This window comes from Barbus barbus, assembly GCF_936440315.1.
Source record: "Barbus barbus genome assembly, chromosome: 1".
Classification (NCBI taxonomy): domain Eukaryota; kingdom Metazoa; phylum Chordata; class Actinopteri; order Cypriniformes; family Cyprinidae; genus Barbus; species Barbus barbus.
In genome coordinates, this window is record NC_136729.1 from 16,909,622 (window position 1) to 16,931,318 (window position 21,697).

Below are 21,697 nucleotides of genomic sequence, written 5' to 3' on the forward strand. Positions count from 1 at the left end.
GTAAGTTCTCAGGGGGCCTTCCTAAATTCACAGACTAATACAGACGGAGGATATTTTCGGAAAATTCAATCAAGACTGAAAAGAAAAAAGGTTAGGACACAAACTATTGCAATTTAACTATGTTAATAATTTTTTTTTTTTTTTAATGTTGTATCTTGATATTTTGGAAAGACTAATAAGGAAAATATAATGACAGAACAAAAAAAATGATATTGCTCATTTAAAAAAATACTTTGTTTTTGTCATCGTTTGACCATCCACGGTCCATCCAGGACACAGGAAATGGTTTCAACTAATGGGACACTCCAGCTGGAAATAACCCAATTTCCATGGGAAATTGATGACTTGAAGAGGACATTTCTGGAAAGCATTCTATGTGGATCCACATTTCAAACTGTGGTTTTATGGATTATTTTCTCCATTGATATTCTTGTCATGTCTTTGGCATTCTATGGATTGTGCTGTCTGATCAGACCAAACCATACTGTTCCTGTATTTGTCATAAACCTCTTTATTACTGATGTCATGCAGATTTGTTTCAGACCTGTCCTGAATTTTTGTACATTCAGTACTATAATTGCATTTATCTACTGTATTTATTCCTTGTGCATAATAGTTAATGTTGGCTTCATGGTGTGTATCTCTGTGGAAAGATACATAATGATTAAATACTCTGTTTGGTACCGACTTCATAATACTCCTAAAAATTTAGCTCTTATAAGCTTGTTGGTTTGGGTGATACCATGTGGAATTATTGTGATTAATGTGATTATTGCACTTAAAGGGAAGGTGGGACATGCATTTATGTTAAGTGTATTTGTTTTATTGATGCCTTATCCATTGGTTTTGTTTTCTTTTGTGGGATCATGGAAGGCACTGTCTAATTCGGTCGCAATAACCCCTAATGAACAGAAGAGGATTTTGAGGATTCTGGCCCTTGTACTTTTTAATTACACGGTGTTGTTTCTCCCAAGCATTATTCAAAGCATCATTATAACGTTTTCCTATGAGCTTGGTCTAAAACTTCGTGGTTATTTATTCACAGTGTCAGGAATCATGATGTATTTAAATCCACTCGCTGACTCTTTGCTGTATGTTTTCCTAAGGAAAGATACTAATAGCATGTTTCGATGTTTGTGTTGTGAGAAGCTACATGAAAATCAGACACAGACAGAAAACTCCTCCAATTATTTGTCTAGGAGAAGGGAAGTGCAAATCAGTATCCATAGAGAAACCACTGAGTTACAATATTAGTTTGACTAATCAGTGGTTATGTTCGAGTCTAATAAGGATTTTCTTTTCTTTTTTTTCCAGTTGAAAATGTATATGTTAAAATTGCATGTTAAAATGTATTTAAATGGTAGCCTACTCTTATACCAGGGGCGGTTCTAGGATTTCATGAGGGAGCTTAGCCCTCAGAGAGACCATTAGATACAAATCCCACATAAAAAAGGTTCAGAACCACCCCTGTCATACGTTGAAAATTATTGAGTGATATTGACTAATAGATGCTGCATTGGCATATTTAGCCTATACTAGCATCCATCATTCATTTAGAGTGTAAATATGACTGAATATTGGTAGCATGTATTTTGTAGGTATAGGCCTAATTAATAATAAGAACAGGATATATATAGGATATCTTTTTTCTTCTGCAAATGTTCAGTTAACTCTTCTACTGTACACATTGTATCCTTAACTCTATTGTTATAAAATCAGTTGAGAATTATATTCCACACAATTTGTCTTCATTAAAAGCTGATTAAATTTTGGGTTTACAACCTAATATGTGGGTAATGTTTTCTTTGGAAACGGACCTAATTTTTTCGGCACTAACATACTGCAATAAAAAGCACAGCCTTCTTGTCCTCTCAGTAGTAGGCTATCTATCTGTAACCTACTTTATTAGTACATTTCTGCACATGCTACATATAGTACAGAGGTTTTCCCAAAATGATTTCCTCAGTCTTCTCTGGTTGTAGACTGTTTTAAATCCGTAAGTAAGTCTATCAGCACAGACCACGGCTTCTGTAGGATTCAGTAGCTGCCTGCCGGAGATGGGGAGATGGGGGCCTGTCGCGCGCCAGCAGAAGATCGGCCCGCCTCTTGAGAAGCGTGTCCGGTCTCTATGGAAACTACGCAAACTTCAAGGCAAGCACTGTTAGCAGCTATTAAGCTAAGTTAACGGTTGGTCGGTGTTCCAAAATTATTGCGAAATGCAGACAAAAATGAACGTATCCACAACACTGAACGCGGAGGAAGGAACAAGGGCTGACTCTGAAGAAGACATGAGTGAAGATGTTGTGTCTATTGTTCCAGGTAACGTAAAGTCTAACAAAAGCCTTCACCAAAATAACAACTGACTCAGCAACGAAGTCTTATCCGGCGTTAATAATGTTGTAATGTACTGGAATATTGTTTTTAAATACTGTTCTTTCGTGGTTATATCCTGCTGCTCCGACTTTTATTCAAAATGTCAATGACTCAAATACTGTAACTATGGCATAGGCTACTGTTAAGTTACCTCATGAACAGAGTAAAAACAACACTGTTATTCAGTAAAACAGCACTCTGATAGAGCTTAATCATTTTGTTTTATATTAACATGTGAAGGTGCTAAAATGTCGCCCACTTTAGGTTTAGGCATATTTATATACATATTTTGTTATAATTTAAAAACTGAGCGCTGAAAAACCCTTATTTGTTGACCACTAACCTAAATATAGGTTGTTTTTTGGTTCTTAATTTTTTTTTTCCAAAACAAACTAAAGTTAAATAATATTTTTTAAAGTAAAATTGTTAAATACATTTTTACTTGAAATTGTCACTAATGGCAGGTCTCTCCCAGCCACTGTTGCCAACTCTCGCGAGACAAATAAGCAACCGCATCTTCAAAAACAAGCCCAATAAATAATGATACTAATATTTATTACCAATAAATGAGCCTGCAACATATTAAACTTAAACCACTCTTTTATCTGAAAAGCAAAAACAGAAGCTATTCTACAAAAATCAGCAAACTGCAACAAAAGTGAGAGCAAAACTCATCTCCAATCACCTGTGAGCAGAATAGGCTTGGAGAGATAGAAAATGAGAAAAACATAAGAGCTTCAAAGGGGAGCTGTAACATAGCCACATATTTATAACCTAAAATATATAGGGGTCATTCTATGGAAATGTCAATTTTTCTGTCCCTAGCCTTTACAGAAACATTACACTTGAAAAACACTTGATTACAATTTTTTTTATATTTTAAAATGAAACAAAGTGTTATCTGAACAATTACACCTTCTTGAGCCATCAATGTGGCAATATTTGTTTTTAATTCATTATAAAGAATTCCAAGCACCACAAAACTGTTCGTCCCCACAGCCACGTACAGAGGGAAAGTGCTTTATTTTGAGGTCAACAATTGTTTTTTCTACCATTTAAAATAAAAAAATAAAATAATGTATACATAACTATCAAATAAATGACATAAAAAACTAAATGCCAAATAAATAGTATAGAAAAATATATAAAAATATAATATTAAATTATAATATATATTATATTAAAAAAGAAAATATTATATTAATATTATTTAAAAAATATTATAAAAAAGATAAAAAGTCATTAAGCTGTCATTTACAGTGGTGTGAAAAAGTGTTGGCCCCCTTCCTGATTTTTTTTTTTTTTTTTTTTGCATGTTTGTCACACTTTAATGTTTCAGATCATCAAACTAATTTAAATATTAATCAAAGATAACACAAGTAAACACAACATGCAGTTTTTGAATGAAGTTTTTTATGATTATTTGCGAATCGCGTTTGCTCTTCAACAGAAGAGAGGGGCGGGGTGAGCAGAGCTCATTAGCATGTAAAGAGATATACACCGAAACAAGTCACTGTGAACAGAGCTGTTTTTGACAAGGTAAAAAGGGTGTTGTTTTACATGACCACTGAGAACATTTCAAGAATAAAGAATCATACCAACTTGTGGAAAATGGGCATCCGATGTCCCCTTTGAAGCACAGCCACCACAAAATCAGACTTACTTTAAAATCATTCTGAGGTTAAATACAGATTTAAAAACATAAGAAATAGTTTAATAGCTATGATACTGTTTTTGAAATCAAATCTTTGCATAGCTATGACAGGAAAACTGGAATCAAACAATGCCTTAGAAAAAAACAGTTAACCTTAAAAAAATAAAGCATATACATAAACCCTAAAGGAAATATTAAAGTTATCAGATACACGTTATAAACTTCTGAAACATTGGTGTTTCATATTTTAGAGCAGTCACTGCCATTTATGAAAGAACTCAATTAAATCTGTATGTGAGACTGTGTGTGAAAAAATCAGATGTAACCCCCTTTGTAATCATTAACATTTTCATAAGTAACTGTAATTTAATTACTAATTTTTTTCTTAGTAAAAGTTCTTAGTAACTTTTATTTTGTAATTAAATTGCGTAATTCCATTACATGTAACTAGTTACTCCCCAACACTGTCTGAAGGACATCACTGGACCCCCTGCAGTTTGCCTACAGAGTAAATAGGTCTGTGGAGGATGCAGTCAACATGGGACTGCACTTCATCCTGCAGCATCTGGACAGACCAGGGGCCTCAGTAGTCGCGTTTCCACTGTCACTTCCGGGCCTTGTTCGTGCCTCGTCAGTGCCTCCTCAGGGTGAACGGCCAGGGTTTTTTGGCCCGATGAAAACCTTGGGCCAAAGCGGGTCAGCTCGGGGTTGAGGAGTGGTTATGAACAAAGGCGGTGTTTCTCCGCGTCTGGAGAGCGTCAGCACCACGGATCATTTCATAGAGTTAGCGGCTATAACACCAAGACTTTTAAAATAATTTTAGCTCAAAACTGACTTTCAGACAGCAGCGAGTGTTTAAAATAACTGTTTGAGATCGGATATGGATTACTATCACCATACAATAAGCGATGCAAAAAAACTATACACGCTAGCCATTAACGTTACCGTAATAAGCATGGTAAATACGGCCGCTTGAAGAAATCAGACGTCAGCTTCTCATTCTGTATCACAATCGTGAATTCATTTAGTAACATATTTCATCTGTCATAAATCTCATCTCGTCTACGCTCTGCGTATGTCATAAACATATAATAATGTTTTTTGTTCGGGAGCTCCTTCTGCTACTCAGGTCGTATTTTTTATGTAAAAAAAATTATCAAAAAGAAATTATCATTTTTTCTAAATGTGATGAATACTGTGACTAAACAGAAATAGACTCGACTGAATAATAAGGTATGTGTCCTTATTCTTTTGTGAAATAACTGTCAGTCATTTTCAGTCCTGATAAATTAATTCATTATGATCATTGTATCACTTATTATTGTAAAATATCGATGCTTTTGGATTTCAATCTTTAACAAAACATGCAAACAAACGGCCGCTTATTTAACATGTTCGTTTTGTGGTCATGCTAGTTCCAGTGACTTATTTCTTATTAGTTTTCTGATATTAACCAGTGAAATGATGGGGTTGCATGACGTTGTTCCTGAGAGGCGTGTAAAGGGCGGGTTTTTAGTGAAGTGCTGCGGAGCTTCTGGCCCGACGGTGGAAACGCGTCATGATTTTGGGCTCAGTGCTACAGGTCCGAGGCTATTAGCCCCGCACGGCCCGTTTAAAGTATTGGCTCGCACTGGCCTGACAGTGGAAAAGCGGCTATATATAACCGTTGCGTACGCACAAAACCTGCCCTGAAAGAGGCGTACGCCACTTTCTACGCAAAAGGTGGGATTTATAAAAACAAACTTGACGGGAAAATTTGAGCACCTGCATGCAAACTCTGACCCATGCGTACGGACTGTTTTTCCAGGAGGAATATAGGTCCAATGATAAAAATTTACTGTACAACCCCAGCTGCTCGGAGGTGTTAATGTCGTGTGAAGGCATCTCCACAACATTATGAAAAATACCACTGTATTTGAAGGATACAACTGGAAGTAAACTGTAAGATTTGCACATTTCATTTTTAAAATACGTCAGTGACACACCGAGTCAGACAATTGTATTTACACTTCAATAAATATAGGCCTATCTGTTTCCTTTAAAAATAGCCAGTGTAAAAGAATGAGATCAACTTTATTCTTTATAACTTTAAAACTTTATTCTAAAATATTTCTTTTATAACTATTTTAAATAGTTTAGTTTTTTATGAATATTTTGATATATTTATTCTAAAACATAACAAGGAAATTGGATGACTTTTAGCTATAAAAAAAAATGTTTGGCACAAATGGCATTTATAGTCTGTATCTCATATTTCCTTAATGTCTTGTACCTTTGACGGTGTTAAACATGGTGTCAAGTGGATGGGAATATGCATGGAAATTATATGCAGATGAGGTTATGCATTGTAAAACTAGGCATTGTAAGCTCCATATATGGTGATTTCGGGGAGGAGACGAGGTGGAGATGCACATACGCACAATCTTCACCTAACTGGGATTTATAAAGGGATTTTTTCAGAGGTCCCGGCATAATCGAGCTTTTGTGGCTATGTACACTTTTAGGATGAAATCTACGGAGAGTTTTATAAATGAGGCCCCAGGGACTTATGTGAGGATCCTGTTTGTGGACTTCATCTCGGCCTTTAACACTTTATCATTCCAAACCTCCTCCTGCCCAAACTAACTCAGCTCTCCGTGCCCACCTCCGTCTGTCAGTGGATCAACAGCTTCCTGACAGACAGGCAGCAGCTAGTGAATCTGGAAAAATTGCTCATCTAGCATCCGCACCATCAGCACCGGAGCTCCTCAGGGCTGCGTTCTCTCCCCACTGCTCTTCTCCCTCTACACGAACGACTGCACATCTAAAGACCCCTCTGTCAAGCTCCTGAAGTTTGCAGATGGCACCAGTCATTGGCCTCATTCAGGATGGTGACGAGTCTGCTTACAGACAGGAGGTTAAAGAGCTGGCTGTTTGGTGCAGTCTCAACAACCTGGAGCTTAATATGCTCAAAACTGTGGAGATGATTGTGGACTTCAGGAGAAACCCCCCCTGCACTCCCCCCACTCACCATCACGAACAGCACTGTAACAACAGTGTAGTCGTTCAGGTTCCTGGGCACCACCATCTCCCAGGACCTGAAGTAGGACAATCACATTGACTCTATTGTGAAAAAAGCCCAGCAGAGGTTGTACTTCCTTCGCCAGCTGAGGAAGTTCTGTGGAAACAACACCAAGTCTCTCCTGTGCAGAAATTATAAGCAAAATATTTTTGTAAAAATAAGTTTGGTTTGTTTTTAACAAGAGCTTATTTATTAGAATTAAATAAAAAATAATGACGTTTTTTGACAGTACATTGAAGCTTTGAAAATAACTATAAACTATATGTAAATCGCTGCCCCCCCCCCCCCCCCCCCCCCCCCAGAAAGATGCAGTGTTAACCCTAACATTTTATTTTAAGATTTAACATTTGTAGATGGTCTAAAACAAAAGAGGCGTAAAAAATGTTTTAGAGCTCATGATTTGTTTAAAAAATAAAACATATTACACATTAATGAATAAATCAGTATATATAAAATTTTGTTTACAAGTGTCATGTTTGTGATTTTTTTTTCATTTAAGCTATAGTTTCTGACCATTAAATCAAAACATAATAATTATTTTATGACATCAATTACTGCTTTATTTAATCAGAAACACAGTCTAAATGTTATTTTTTTACTTTCAATTTAATTAGAAGTAGGCCAACAGCGCCCCCTACAGATTACAACTCCTTACCGAACGGGCGGACTATTAATACTGCACGTGCTATTATTATTTATACACCGAACGCGTCATTCTGAACGTGCTTTCAGAGATTAAGTGCAGAGATCTAAATCAGTGAATCTAATCATCATTCAGACAAAACCTTGCTTCAAGAATGAGCCACACTGCTGACATGATCTAATCACTAGCACACCCTGAGCACCTGTGAGTTAACCCATTCGTCTTATCGGCAAGACATAACATAATTTTTCATATCAGGCCGATGCTGATATTTACATTTAAAGCCATTATCGGCCGATTCCGAAATCAGTCCCATAATATCGTGCATCCCAGCTGGCTACCAATAGCTGCTCGCATAAAATTCAAGGCATTGATGTTTGCCTACAGAACCACCACTAGCTCTGCACCCCTTTACCTAAATTCATTACTTCAGACTTATGTGCCCTCTAGAAACTTGCGTTCTGCAAGTGAACGTCACTTTATTTTGCCATCCCAAAGAGGTACAAAATCACTTTCACAGACTTTTAAATTAAATGTTCCCTCCTGGTGGAATAACCTGCCCAATTCAATCCGAGCAGCAGAGTCCTTAAACATCTTCAAGAATTGGCTAAAAACACATATCTTCCATGTTTATTTGACCCTCTAACTCTAGCACTCTCTTTTCTAATTCTATTCTTAAAAAAAAAAAAAACTTGTCCCTTTTAGACTTTAGCACTCTATTCATTTAATACTTGTTTTCTTAAAAAAAAAAAATGAACAGTAGCTTAGCTTTCTAATTTTTTTTGTATTCTGTTTTCTTTTTATTTATTATACAATTAACAAAAGCAAAAAAGGCCTCTAACACTAGCTTGCTCTATTCTTTTTCTATTCTATCTGTTTTCTTTTTATTTAATATATAATTATTTAAAAACCTTGCTACGTGTACTGCGTTAAGCTAACTGAGACTTGTTATAGCACTTGCATATCATTGTTCTTTTGTTGATTTTGATTGCTTCCATCTTACTCATTTGTATGTCGCTTTGGATAAAAGCGTCTGCTAAATGGCTAAATGTAAATGTAAACTACACTTTGGGTGCTGCGACATAAAAATAGCATGTTTGACACGAACAATTAAAATAATATAAAAATATTGTTATTTTAACTAATTATTAGCTATTTTTAATTAGTATTTACATTTTTAAATATCAAAAAATCTATTATTTATCTCTTTCCAGCATTTTATACAGCCATGTTACTTTATTATTTCCTGTTCTTTAAAATGATAAAAACTGACACACCCACAAAACCAACATTTGGTAGACATTTGGGTAAGTGCCTCCTTTTACTGATAATGTTTTGATAAAAGGAAAAAAGCTTACTTTTTAATAAAAATAATTTAATGTCTGATTTTGTACTCTTTTTTTGGAAAAAGCCCAATAGTAATAAAATGTCTTTCAAAGGCCAGGAGTCTCAGAGTGCAACTGCTGATGGGACAAAGGTTAACGCTGGCACAATAGAAGCCAAAGCATCAGAGAGCAGCACAATGCATTCAGGTCTCAGGTGATAAAATACACATTTTTATAATACCTGTAGGATATTTGCATGGGAAAACATATGTTGTTGTCTAAGAACAAAATACTGAATGATTTTTCTTGTGTCTTCTAAGAATTACAAAACCGTTTTTAAGGGAGCACTGCAAGAAAAACAAACTGTACCTGACGCCAAGGCTGAATGACACACTTTATCTTCACTATAAAGGTTTGAAATTTCTGCATTTGAAAGACTGTTTTAATATTGCATCTTTTCTTATATTTTCTTTTCAGCTTTTTATGTAAAGTTGTTACTTCTGCATTGTAGGTTTTTCTTGTATTGAGGGTTTGGAGGAATATACTGGCCTGCGCTGCCTATGGCTGGAATGCAATGGCATTCGCAAGATTGAAAATCTGGAGAATCAGACAGAGCTTCGCTGTCTTTTCCTCCATCAGAATCTAATTCATATTCTGGAAAATCTGGAACCACTCAGCAAGCTTTGCACCCTCAATGTCTCAAACAATTATATCAAGGTCATTGAGAACATATGTGAGTACTTGCACACACCAATGAAAATGGCACCACACAATGTATTGTTAACAACTGTTGCCTGTATTGAGTTGTTCCCTGTTCCTCAATATACCATAAAGTCATTTATCGTTTGTTTTTCAGCCTGCTTGAGTGAGCTGTCCACGCTGCAGATCTCCCACAACTCACTGGAGAATGTGTGTGACATGGAGGAGCTGTCAGACTGTCTATCCATCAGTGTTCTTGATCTGTCTCACAACCGCATCAGAGATCCAGCCCTCATCGGCGTTCTGGAGAGAATGCCTGACTTGGTAAAAACAGTGCATCTCTTTCCTCGTATACATGATCAGTAATGCTTACTTCTGGATGTGGACTAAATTTCTAGAAGTTAATTCATGTTTGTTTGAATTTGCCAGCGGGTGTTAAATCTAATGGGTAATGAGGTCATCAAAAAAATCCCAAACTACAGGAAGACTCTGATTGTGCATCTCAAGCAGCTGACCTATCTAGATGACCGGCCTGTTTTTCCAAAAGACAGGTTAGCAACATTGTTTTCTGTGCTTAAGTCCTATAGCATTACTTGTCTGACAACCGCCATGGTCAGTTAGGGATAGCCTTTGTTACTAGTTCATCTAGAGGCTTTTGTTGATTCTTTTACTGAAGTTTACATTAATTAACAGAGCATGTGCAGAGGCATGGGCAGCTGGTGGTTTGGAAGGTGAGCGAAAAGAAAGAGAAATGTGGGAAACAAGAGAGAGAAGGAAGATCGAGGAGAGTTTGGATGCAATTACCGCCATCAAAGAGAACTCACTGAGACGAAGGCAGGCTCGAGAGCTTTTGGAGAAAGGCAAACACAATCTGTTCACATATTAACTATCGTTCAAAAGTTTATTAAAGTTCTTACTGTTTTTTTGATCAAATAAATGGTGGGCATAAGAGACGTCTTTAAAAAAAAGAAAGACCAACCCCAAACTTTTGAACAGTAGTGTATACACACTCATATTTTCTCACCTATTTCTAACATACAGCATCATTAAACGCTTATGGTTTATCCTTATGAATCATAGAGCCTCCAAGTCCTGTTACTGAGGATCAGAGCCCTCGAGATGAAACACCAGAAACTACAGAGAGTGACTCTTTAAAAACAGAGCAAGAACAAACTGATCCATCAGCTTCAGAGATGGACTACACCTTCAAATCTGCAAATGATGAGGCACAGATTATCCAAACAACACTTGATCAAAATCATTCCGACCAGTCAAAACCAGAGGGACAGCAGACAGTTTCAGAACAGATTCTCCATCCATCATTTGACCAGAAACAGACTGGCGAATCAACCCAGGGATTGAAGACTGAAGAGGAGAAGTACCAGAAAATGAGTGTTTACACAAAATCATCACAGTCACATCAGAGTGGTTTAGTCTCAGTCACAGGTCCTGGAGCTCTCGTCACTGAGCTGATCCCTGAGGATGAAATAGAGTCTATCACCCTGTCAGATGAACCAACATTAACAATTGATGTGAGTACTTACACCATTGCTCAAATCAATATAAATTCAATTTGCTTTTACAATGAATAGAATTTCCCTGCACTGTATACTTGATTTATATAGAAACTTTTTATAATATTTCACTGCAAATAACATTTTTGATGTTCCTGATTTCTTCCTAGGATCTTCCAGACCTTGATGATGAAGAAAATAGCCTTATATTCCCAACAATGTCACAGGTAAGTGCAGGGTTATTTCAATTAACTAAAACTAAAACCATTAAAATATGAATAAATACTATAACAGTATCTCAATGATACTAAAATAACACTTGGTGTAAAAGCATATATAATTATAACATGATGACATTTCCTAAGTTGTGATGAAACATTGTGATTCAATTTTATGGCAAAGTTGTAGAGATTTACATGTTATATTTTTCAGAGTGTGATCCGTCCAAAGATTCAGGTCATCTCTGGTGATGACACAGAATCAGAAGCTGTTACAAGTTTGTATCACTGGCCTCAGTCAGATGCCGTGGCCACTGATCAGTCTCAGCTACTTATTAACGTCTCCACTAAGAGAACCTCAGTCAAGCAGCAGAGTCCTGCCTTCTCCAGTCAAGCAGAGTCAGGGGATGACTTCCCAAAGCCAGAGGAAAACAGAAAGACAGTTCTGATTGAAGAACTGGACTGAGTTTTTATGGTTGAACTAATGGATGAAACTATATTGTAGTGTTTTCCAACCGTGGAAGCGCTCCAGCACAAAACTTGGATATGCATTTAAAGGGATAGTTCACCCAAAAATGAAAATTTTGTCATTAATTACTCATGTCGTTCCAAACCCGTAAGACCTTTGTTCATCTTTGGAACACAAATTAAAATATTTTTGATGTAATCTGAGAGCTTTCTGAAAGCTCTTGGATTCATCAAAAATATCTTAATTTGTGTTCCGAAGATGAAGGAAGGTCTTACAGGTTTGGAACGACGTGTGTAATTAATGACAGAATTTAATTTTGGGGGGAACTTTCCCTTTAAATTGGATGTCTACCTGATTTATAAAAGGTGTTTAACTTTAAATCACCAAATCATGTTAATAATTTAAATAAAATAATAAAAAATACAATAACTAAATCATTTTGCTTTGAATTTTATTGCAGATATTATAAATGTATTTTGCAAATACTTCAAGACACTTGTATATAATTTATATATAACATTTATATTAGGGCTGTCAGTCGTTTAAAATCTTTAATCTAATTAATTACATGATGTTTCGATTAATTAATCGCAAAATAAATTTGACTGTGGAAATACCCACAAAAGATTATTTAAAGCTATTTTTGTGTCAAATGAGAAAGTATCAAGTAGACATTACAAATTGTAGCTTTAGAAATATTTTATTTGATTCAACAAAAAAATGTATTACACATAAGCATTTAGGCTACAACAGCCTAACATAAACTATGAAACACAAAAGAAGATCATTTGAGAAACATCTCAGTATTGTTTGTTCATACAATGAAAGTCATCAAAATACCTTCTTTTATGTTCCACAAAAGAAAGGTTTGCAACGACATGAGGGTGAGTAAATGATGACAGAACTTACATTTTTTTGGGGTGAACTATAACTTTGTTTTTATTATTGTTGTTGTTATTCTTATTATGAATAAAATGATACTCTAAATAAGACACTAAATCTGCCAGCAGGTGTTGGTAAATGTCTTCATTCGATTCGTTCACAAACTAAACACCGCTGTGCTGCTCGGAGACGGACGATTCTGCTGTGGCTTTAAAGGAAATTACGTTCTATGCAAAACTGAGCAAAAACAGGCAATATTGTGTTTAAAATACAACACAATATCAACTAATTATGGTCTTTGACACAAACTACAGATATTAAATCCTGTGCCAAACCATTAGATTTGAGTACAGAACATAACTGTTTTTTATAGAAACCTTTTTGTCATAATTGTTAAACAAGCAAATACATGTGTCTTGAATATCTTACCAAAAATCTTACATATTAACTTACACATGAAATGAAATAAAATATACCAAGATAAAGAGTCTATGCAGATACACGTATGTGCCTGTAGCACTGTCAATGGCATCAGTTCAGCTATGTTAAATGGATAGGTTACATCCAAAGCAGCAGGAGAAGAGAGAGGCATATCAGGAGCAGCTCTTTACAGACTGAGTGGCTGACAGAATGAGCGAGTCCTTTAAGTGTTTCCTGGTTGCTTTGATCAGCGTTGGGAACCAGAGGTGTGGTTGCAGTCGCAGCTTCAGTACGACTGGCACACATGTCGTAGAGGTTACCAGCAAATGCTGTTTTCCGGGACTCTGCTCTCAAAGATTCCCAAATTTCCGCTGCATCACCTCGACAGCCTGACAAGACACCACTCACACACACCTGGAAAGCATCCCATGACCTGCAGATGTGAAAAGTGCAATGTATTGAGATCAAAAAAACTAAAAATGGTGTATTTGTGTGTGAACGTGGCTCACTTGCAAATGGAGTTGATGTCTTGTGGGTTATCAGCCTTGGAGCTCACACTGTCACCCAAAGTGACCAGACATTCAGCAAAGCCCCTGTATACAGAACTACATGGAGGGGTTACTGCTGCACTCAGCACAGAAGAACAGAGACCTGAGAGGAAAAAAATGTACGCAGTTCAGAATCAGAATAAGAAAGACCTTTATTGCCTGATATGTTTACACACAGGAATTTGCCTTGGTGACAGTAGCTTCCAATGCAGAAGAAAGTACAGACATAGTGCAAACAGGAATTAGGCAATAAAATAAGAAATAACACATTAATAATATTTTAAAAAGACAAAATGTAAATAGAATACATAACAGTATTAAAGTATTAGACCTCTGATTACAAATGCACTTTCATTTTTACAAATGGCATATGGCATTAACTGACAGAACTGTTAGCTGACATGTCTTCTGGAACTCTATGATATTTTATTGTATTTTTGTCTATGTGTGTCTATTTCACTATACTGTTAGATGCTGTAATACGTCACATGGATTAATCTAGGGATTAGACCCAGGGCAAAAATTACATTTAATCTGGCTGCAAACCAGCTCGAAAAGACAAAACTCTCATTTCTCTCCTCTAACCACATCTATCTTTATTTTAAAAGAGAAATATAAAGGATACTACTCATACATTTAGTAGTTCAGGAACATAAGATACAGCAACATCCGAAATTTCTGAGCCTCAAAAATTTTGGACGTTACGTTTATGGTATGTGCAGCATACTATACACTATGACCATTGACCATTGACCATAAAGATTTGTATTTATATGCAGTATGCATGTATATATATATATATATATATATATATATATATGATAATTGTAAAACAAACAATGATATTACACACATAAACACAAGTTTGAATATAAAAAAAGACTTTTACTCACTGAGGCAGAATAAAAGGAACAGCAGTAGATGCATTCCGTTGAACAGCCAGAATTTTAAACTGAAGACCACTCGCACCGGAGCACCTAATGTTTGCACTTTAACACACGATCATGTACAAATAATCCAAACCTTCTTGAGGTCCCATTCACCTTCCTTGACATCTCAGTCACCTTCCTGTTTCAGAAAATAACTGCAACTTTGAAGCCAACTGTTGAGCCTGATGGATAAACGGGGGCTGTGACATCTGATTATTAAAAGGGGGAAAACTGGGATTAAAGATTATTTCCGGCTACACTGTTCATCATATCAGAAAAGAAGAATATACCTCTCATAACAATGGTTCTATATAGCTTAGAATATTGGCTGTTTGTCTCTCTCTCTCAGTCTCTGTCAAACTCACACACAATATACAAACAGATGGAAAAAAATCCCAGTAGGACTGTCATTTTAATTCCAGCATGGTTCTTTCTAATACACACACAGTGGACAAGCCTCTGTCTGATTGACAGGCTTGGATTATATCATTGCGTAAATCTAAAGGGAGAGGAGAATAAAGACGGATTACTGTCTCTTATATAAAGCCATTACTATCAACTCCTCTCTCATTTTCCCTGTCACTGAATCTGTCACTATTTTTTTTTCTCTAATGTGTTTTTGGACATGGAATAATTGTAGTACCATGGTATTATATAAGTAAACAGCTAGCCTATGTATATGGCATGGTTAGTATTTTTGCCAGCTAAAAAAGGTTTTAAGTCAGTTATTTCTATCTTTTGCTGTAGTGTGTCAGTTTACATTTCCAAACACTCATTTTGCCATTAAGTGAGATTTTTGTTTGCACAAGGAGTCTGACAACAGCAGTGCTCCACACAGAGATCTGATCTAAACAACATCCAGTCTGTCTGGAATAACATGAAGAAACAGAACAAACTAAATCCAGAAGAACTGTGGCAACGTCTCCAAGAGGCTTCAAGAAACCTACTTGCAAAGCTACCTGAAAAACTATGCGCAAGCGCACCTAGGGCAAAAGCTGCTTTAAACACCAAAGGATGGCACACCAAATGTTGATTTAATTTAGTTAATAGAAGTTAATTGATAAAGAAATTCTATTTATGACTTTGCACAATCTGATTCTGCTTTAGCCTAGATTTAAACTGCTGATTTTGTCTGGCCAGAGGAGAATGACACTATTTTGACAAACTATTTCCCTGTCTAAATACTGTAAAGCTGATATAAAGCCACCCAGCTTTATATCAAGCCGATGTAAAAATTGTTAATGTAAATGCATTGTTAAAAGCGCTATACAAATAATATTGACTTGACTTGACATTATTTTTGATAGCATCCTCATTTTACAGCATTTTTCCACAAGTGCCTAAAACTTTTAACAGTACTATAGCTTTGCAGGTAGGTCTCTTGAAGCATCTTGGAGATGTTGCCACAGTTCTTCTGGATTTAGTCTGTCTCAGTTTGTTCTGTTTCTTCATGTCATTCCAGACAAACTCTGTGTGGAGCACTGCTGTTGTCAGGCAAAAATCTCACTGGATTATTATAATTTATAGCAAAAGGAATGTTTGGAAATGTAAACTGCTATTTCCTACTGACACACTACAACAAAAGTAAGAAATAACTGACTTAAACTGGCCATTTTTTTAGCTGGTGAAAATGCCAGTGTTCTGATCATTTTGGCCCCCACTGTAATATAATAATATAGTAATTCGGCACAATGCAACAGATGATGCACAATTCAAGTGCCATGATATTAATATCTAATTAATATCACTGGTAAAGAAAAGTTATAGTGATTTTTGTATTCTGTTGTCCTATAAACCTATATAATCACACGGCATACCGACTTCTTTATTAGCTATAGCCTAATGTAGGCCTAAAAATTCCCACAAGTTAAAAAATAAAAATCATTAAGTAACAAATGTAACATGAATTATGATTTATGAATTATGTTTTACACACTGCTTGAGAGGCATGCAACTTTTCAAAAAAAAAAGAAGAAGAATCTACCATTAGGTGGGAGCAGAGCCATAGACAAATGCTCTGGGTGGAAGTAAAGTAGCATACTTGTGTGACGCTCTAGAGTCAGCGGAAGTGAGGTAGTTTGTGTGGATGTGGGTGTTCTGTCGATGTAGCATACTTTGTCAGAATAGCATACCGGAAGTTGAGTTTTATAGCAGGGTCTATCAATTTAGCCTACTTTGTCAAAACAGCATACCAGTGTTTGTGAAGGGTATGCTGTTTTGATAGTCCCTGGTTTAATAAAAATACAGTTTATAAAGGGGTATGCTGTTTTGATAGCCCCTAGTTTAATAAAAATACAGTTTATAAAGGGCTGTGCTGTTTTGATAGCCCCTAGTTTAATAAAAATACAGTTTATAAAGGGCTGTGCTGTTTTGATAGCCCCTAGTTTAATAAAAATACAGTTTATAAAGGGCTGTGCTGTTTTGATAGCCCTTGGTTTAATAAAAATACAGTTTATAAAGGGGTATGCTGTTTTGATAGCCCCTGGTTTAATAAAAATACAGTTTATGAAGGGGTATGCTGTTTTGATAGTCCTTGGTTTAATAAAAATACAGTTTATAAAGGGGTATGCTGTTTTGATAGCCCCTGGATTAATAAAAATACAGTTTATGAAGGGGTATGCTGTTTTGATAGCCCCTGGTTTAATAAAAATACAGTTTATGAAGGGGTATGCTGTTTTGATAGCCCCTGGTTTAATAAAAATACAGTTTATGAAGGGGTATGCTGTTTTGATAGCCCTTGGTTTAATAAAAATACAGTTTATGAAGGGGTATGCTGTTTTGATAGCCCCTGGTTTAATAAAAATACAGTTTATGAAGGGGTATGCTGTTTTGATAGCCCTTGGTTTAATAAAAATAGTTTATGAAGGGGTATGCTTTTTTGATAGCCCCTGGTTTAATAAAAACACAGTCTATAAAGGGGTATGCTGTTTTGATAGCCCCTGGTTTAATAAAAATACAGTTTATGAAGGGGTATGCTGTTTTGATAGCCCCTGGTTTAATAAAAACACAGTCTATAAAGGGGTATGCTGTTTTGATAGCCCCTGGTTTAATAAAAATACAGTTTATAAAGGGCTGTGCTGTTTTGATAGCCCCTGGTTTAATAAAAATACAGTTTATAAAGGGCTGTGCTGTTTTGATAGCCCCTAGTTTAATAGAAAAATACAGTTTATAAAGGGGTGTGCTGTTTTGATAGTCCTTGGTTTAATAAAAATACAGTTTATAAAGGGCTGTGCTGTTTTGATAGCCCCTAGTTTAATAGAAAAATACAGTTTATAAAGGGGTGTGCTGTTTTGATAGTCCTTGGTTTAATAAAAATACAGTTTATAAAGGGCTGTGCTGTTTTGATAGTTTAATCGAGCGTTAGCGTCAATTCTGGCAGGTCACGTGAGCCAAGCTTGCATCAGCTGATTCTCAGCTGATCACATCTACCTATAGGAATACGACACCTATTGCGGCATTCCTATATAAGCTCTATTCAGTTTGAATCGGCAGCTTTTCCTGCTTGCTCAGGAGCAAATTAGACCGCAAATTCTATCTCTATGGGAAATCTTCAATCAGGAATTTTCATGGGTTCATTTCTCACAGAGTTCTCACCAGATTCAAGTTTGTGAACTTGAACGCGAATTCGCCGTGATTGATATAAGCTGATAGACTCGGAAGTGACCTGAGCAAGCACTGCTTCTCACAACGATATATCATTGATATAGACTGCAATGCCCGCAATTCGCTGAAGTTGTGCTAATGTGACTGTATCAACAACACTTTTACAAGAGATCTGCTTTCCCTGCTGGAAAAAGCAAAGATATCACGGAGGGTTAAAGCATACGTAACAACTGAACTTTTAACCCTTTATTCATCTCACTCTGAATGTCTTCACGAAGCTAAGCGAAGTTCTTTTTCATTCTCATTGCCTTATGCTATGTTGGCAATTATGCTATCAAATATTGCTCGTTGTTTAAGGCAGTTGTTCAGTAACATGTTTGTTTGCTAGACATGCTGTTGTTTTAGGCTCATTGGTGTATCTTGACACACTGGTAACATTACCCAGTTAAACTTACCACAGCCAGGCTTATTTTTAATCTGTTTAAGGCTATCTGATATGAAACAGGCTTGCTGCTTAAGGCTCATCTAGTATTGGGAATTGTGTTTCATTAAACTTATCCTACCATTATTTTCAAAACGCTGTGTTTTAAGTTAGTGATATGCTGTTGCTTTAATTAGTGTACCTGTAACATGCTTGATACTAATGGGCAGTATGTAGATTTTGCTACCAAAGGTTATTAATGCTAACGGTTTATCTGGATAAGGGCTACATGGTGTTGCCTAAACTTCGGCTATTGACCATATGCTGTACTGCAATAAAGGGGCATGCTGCTCTTCTCAGCTGCTTATTAAAGAAGAGCACCCCTTCGCTGCTTCTCTTCTTCTTAAAGGGCGTGCTGCCCCAGTCTATGCTATTTCAGAAGGTATTTGTTTTAAAGCTGTTAGGGTATAGGGATTTCGCTTGCTTTTTAGGGCTTATCTAGTGCTCAGTATCATGTTTGTTGCTAGACCTGCTTGCTGCTTTAAACTATTGGTGTTACTGCAAATGGTACTTCGTTAAATTTGCAACAGCAAGAAGCTAATGTTTTGCTGTTGTTTAGACCATCTGATTGTTCTCGAAATATGCTTGTTGCTTATGGCTCATCTAATATTGGGACTGCTATTTCCTTAAGTTCTTGACTACTGCAACATGCTGTGATTTAAGCAAGCAATATGCTTGCTGCAAGCTATCGAGTGTATTGGTAAGGTTTTTTGTCTTCGCTCTTGTAGGTTGTCAATTGAGGACACGTAACACAACGAGCACAATGTCAGTGGGAGACGACACACTTGTAAACTGATGAGTTGATTTGAGTTGTTATATGCTGTTTTATAGAGTTTTTAAATGTATGCTGAATCTTTTAGGCCAGGTAGAACCGGCGATCTCTTGAACCATTCATGTTTTCTCATATGGCTGCAGTGCACTGTTTGCTGCAGATTAGGCTGCCAATTTTAGTGCGTTTTCTGCATCTTTTTCAGGTATTGCATTAAAGGGGCTTGCTGCTCTTCTTAGCTGCTTATAAAGAAGAGCACCCCTTCGCTGCTACTCTCCTCCGGTAAGGGGCTGCTGCTCTTCTTAACTGCTTATAAAGAAGAGCACCCCTTCACTGCCTTCTCCTTTAAGGGGCTGCTGCCCCAGTCTCTGCTATTTTAAGAAGGCTATGCTTCTTTCAGAATGCCATCAGTTGTGGTTTGGGCGGTTCTGGCCTATCGTGTGTTGGGGGGTTCTGGCCTTTCGTTTGTGTTGGGGGGGTTATTATTATTATTATTGCTGCTCTCCCTGCTCATTCATGACAGGCTGCATGGATGGACAGGGAGTTTTGCCCAGAACAGAACCATACCGCCAAACCAAACTTTATGCTGAGTATCTATCATTTTGACGATAGTGGTCCTGACAGAAATAGAAAAATACAGTTTATAAAGGGGTATGCTGTTTTGATAGCCCCTGGTTTAATAAAAATACAGTTTATAAAGGGGTATGCTGTTTTGATACCCCCTGGTTTAATAAAAATACAGTTTATAAAGGGGTGTGCTGTTTTGATAGTCCTTGGTTTAATAAAAATACAGTTTATGAAGGGATATGATGTTTTGATAGCCCCTGGTTTAATAGAAAAATACAGTTTATAAAGTCTCTGTCTTTCTCACACAGAACAACCTCCTGGACAGTAACCAATCTGGCTTCAGAAGTGGACATTCGACCGAAACTGCCTTGCTTTCTGTTGTTGAAGCCCTAAGACTTGCAAGAGCGGCTGACAAATCTTCATTACTCATCTTGCTAGATTTGTCTGCTGCTTTTGATACAGTCAACCATCAGATCCTCTTGTCAACCCTATTGAGAAAGAGCTTCTCAGGAACCGCACTCCAGTGGTTTGAGTCTTACCTCTCTGATAGGTCCTTCAAAGTATCTTGGAGAGGTGAGGTATCCAAGTCGCAACATCTAGCTACTGGGGTGCCTCAGGGCTCAGTTCTTGGACCACTTCTCTTTTCTGTCTACATGGCATCACTAGGTTCTGTCATTCAGAAACATGGCTTTTCATATCACTGCTATGCTGATGACACTCAACTCTACCTCTCATTCCATCCTGATGATCCGACGATAGCTGCTCGCATCTCAGCGTGTCTATCAGACATTTCTTGCTGGATGATGGACCATCACCTTCAACTCAACCTAGCTAAGACAGAACTGCTTGTAATTTCAGCTAACCCATCGCTTCATCACAATCTCAGCTTCCAGTTAGGCTCATCTACCATAACTCCTTCAAAAACAGCCAGAAACCTTGGAGTTGTGATTGATGATAAGCTGAATTTCTCAGACCACATTGTTAAAACTGCCCGGTGCTGCAGATTTGCATTATATAATATTAAGAAGATCAGGCCCTTTCTCTCGGAACATGCAACGCAACTCCTTGTTCAGGCTCTTGTTCTGTCCAGACTTGACTATTGCAATGCTCTCTTGGCAGGTCTTCCAGCCAATTCTATTGAACCTCTACAATTAATCCAAAATGCCGCTGCAAGATTAATCTTTAATGAGCCGAAAAGAACGCACGTCACGCCTCTGTTCATCAATTTGCACTGGCTACCAATAGCTGCTCGCATTAAATTCAAGGCATTAATGTTTGCCTACAGAACCACCACTGGCTCTGCACCCCTTTACCTAAATTCTTTACTTCAGACTTATGTGCCCTCTAGAAGCTTGCGTTCTTCAAGTGAACAACGAATTATTGTACCATCCCAAAAACACAGAAAAACACTTTCAAGGACTTTTTCATTAACTGTTCCCATCTGGTGGAATGACCTGCCCAACTCGATCCGAGCAGCCGAATCCTTACCCATCTTCAAGAAACGGCTAAAAACTCATCTGTTCCATCTTTACTTGACCCTCT

General features: G+C 36.9%; 2 protein-coding genes across 2 annotated transcripts; one reads left to right on the forward strand and one right to left on the reverse strand.

Annotated features, from left to right (window-relative positions):
• The first annotated feature begins 2,128 nt into the window (after positions 1-2,128).
• Positions 2,129-12,359, forward strand: LOC306870573 (dynein axonemal assembly factor 1-like). Its single transcript, XM_079417936.1, has 10 exons — positions 2,129-2,319; positions 9,171-9,270; positions 9,377-9,468; positions 9,568-9,789; positions 9,913-10,079; positions 10,185-10,306; positions 10,449-10,615; positions 10,836-11,287; positions 11,440-11,496; positions 11,702-12,359. Exons 1-10 carry the CDS (start codon positions 2,217-2,219, stop codon positions 11,951-11,953), a joined length of 1,734 nt encoding a protein of 577 aa, XP_079274062.1. The 5' UTR covers positions 2,129-2,216; the 3' UTR covers positions 11,954-12,359.
• A 38-nt stretch (positions 12,360-12,397) lies between these two features.
• LOC306876644 (neuritin-like protein) lies at positions 12,398-15,204 on the reverse strand. Its single transcript, XM_079427977.1, has 3 exons — positions 14,700-15,204; positions 13,768-13,909; positions 12,398-13,691 (listed from the first exon to the last, which is right to left on the reverse strand). Exons 1-3 carry the CDS (start codon positions 14,731-14,733, stop codon positions 13,397-13,399), a joined length of 471 nt encoding a protein of 156 aa, XP_079284103.1. The 5' UTR covers positions 14,734-15,204; the 3' UTR covers positions 12,398-13,396.
• Between the last annotated feature and the right edge of the window lie 6,493 nt (positions 15,205-21,697).

Coding starts and splice junctions, on each gene's coding strand:
- LOC306876644 (XM_079427977.1), bottom strand. CDS start 14,733: ATGCATCTACTGCTGTTCCTTTTATTCTGCCTCA. Junction 13,910..14,699: donor GTTCCTTTTATTCTGCCTCA/GTGAGTAAAAGT, acceptor TTTTCCTCTCAG/GTCTCTGTTCTTCTGTGCTG. Junction 13,692..13,767: donor GACATCAACTCCATTTGCAA/GTGAGCCACGTT, acceptor TCACATCTGCAG/GTCATGGGATGCTTTCCAGG.
- LOC306870573 (XM_079417936.1), top strand. CDS start 2,217: ATGCAGACAAAAATGAACGTATCCACAACACTGAACGCGGAGGAAGGA. Junction 9,790..9,912: donor CAAGGTCATTGAGAACATAT/GTGAGTACTTGC, acceptor TTTGTTTTTCAG/CCTGCTTGAGTGAGCTGTCC. Junction 11,497..11,701: donor TATTCCCAACAATGTCACAG/GTAAGTGCAGGG, acceptor TATATTTTTCAG/AGTGTGATCCGTCCAAAGAT.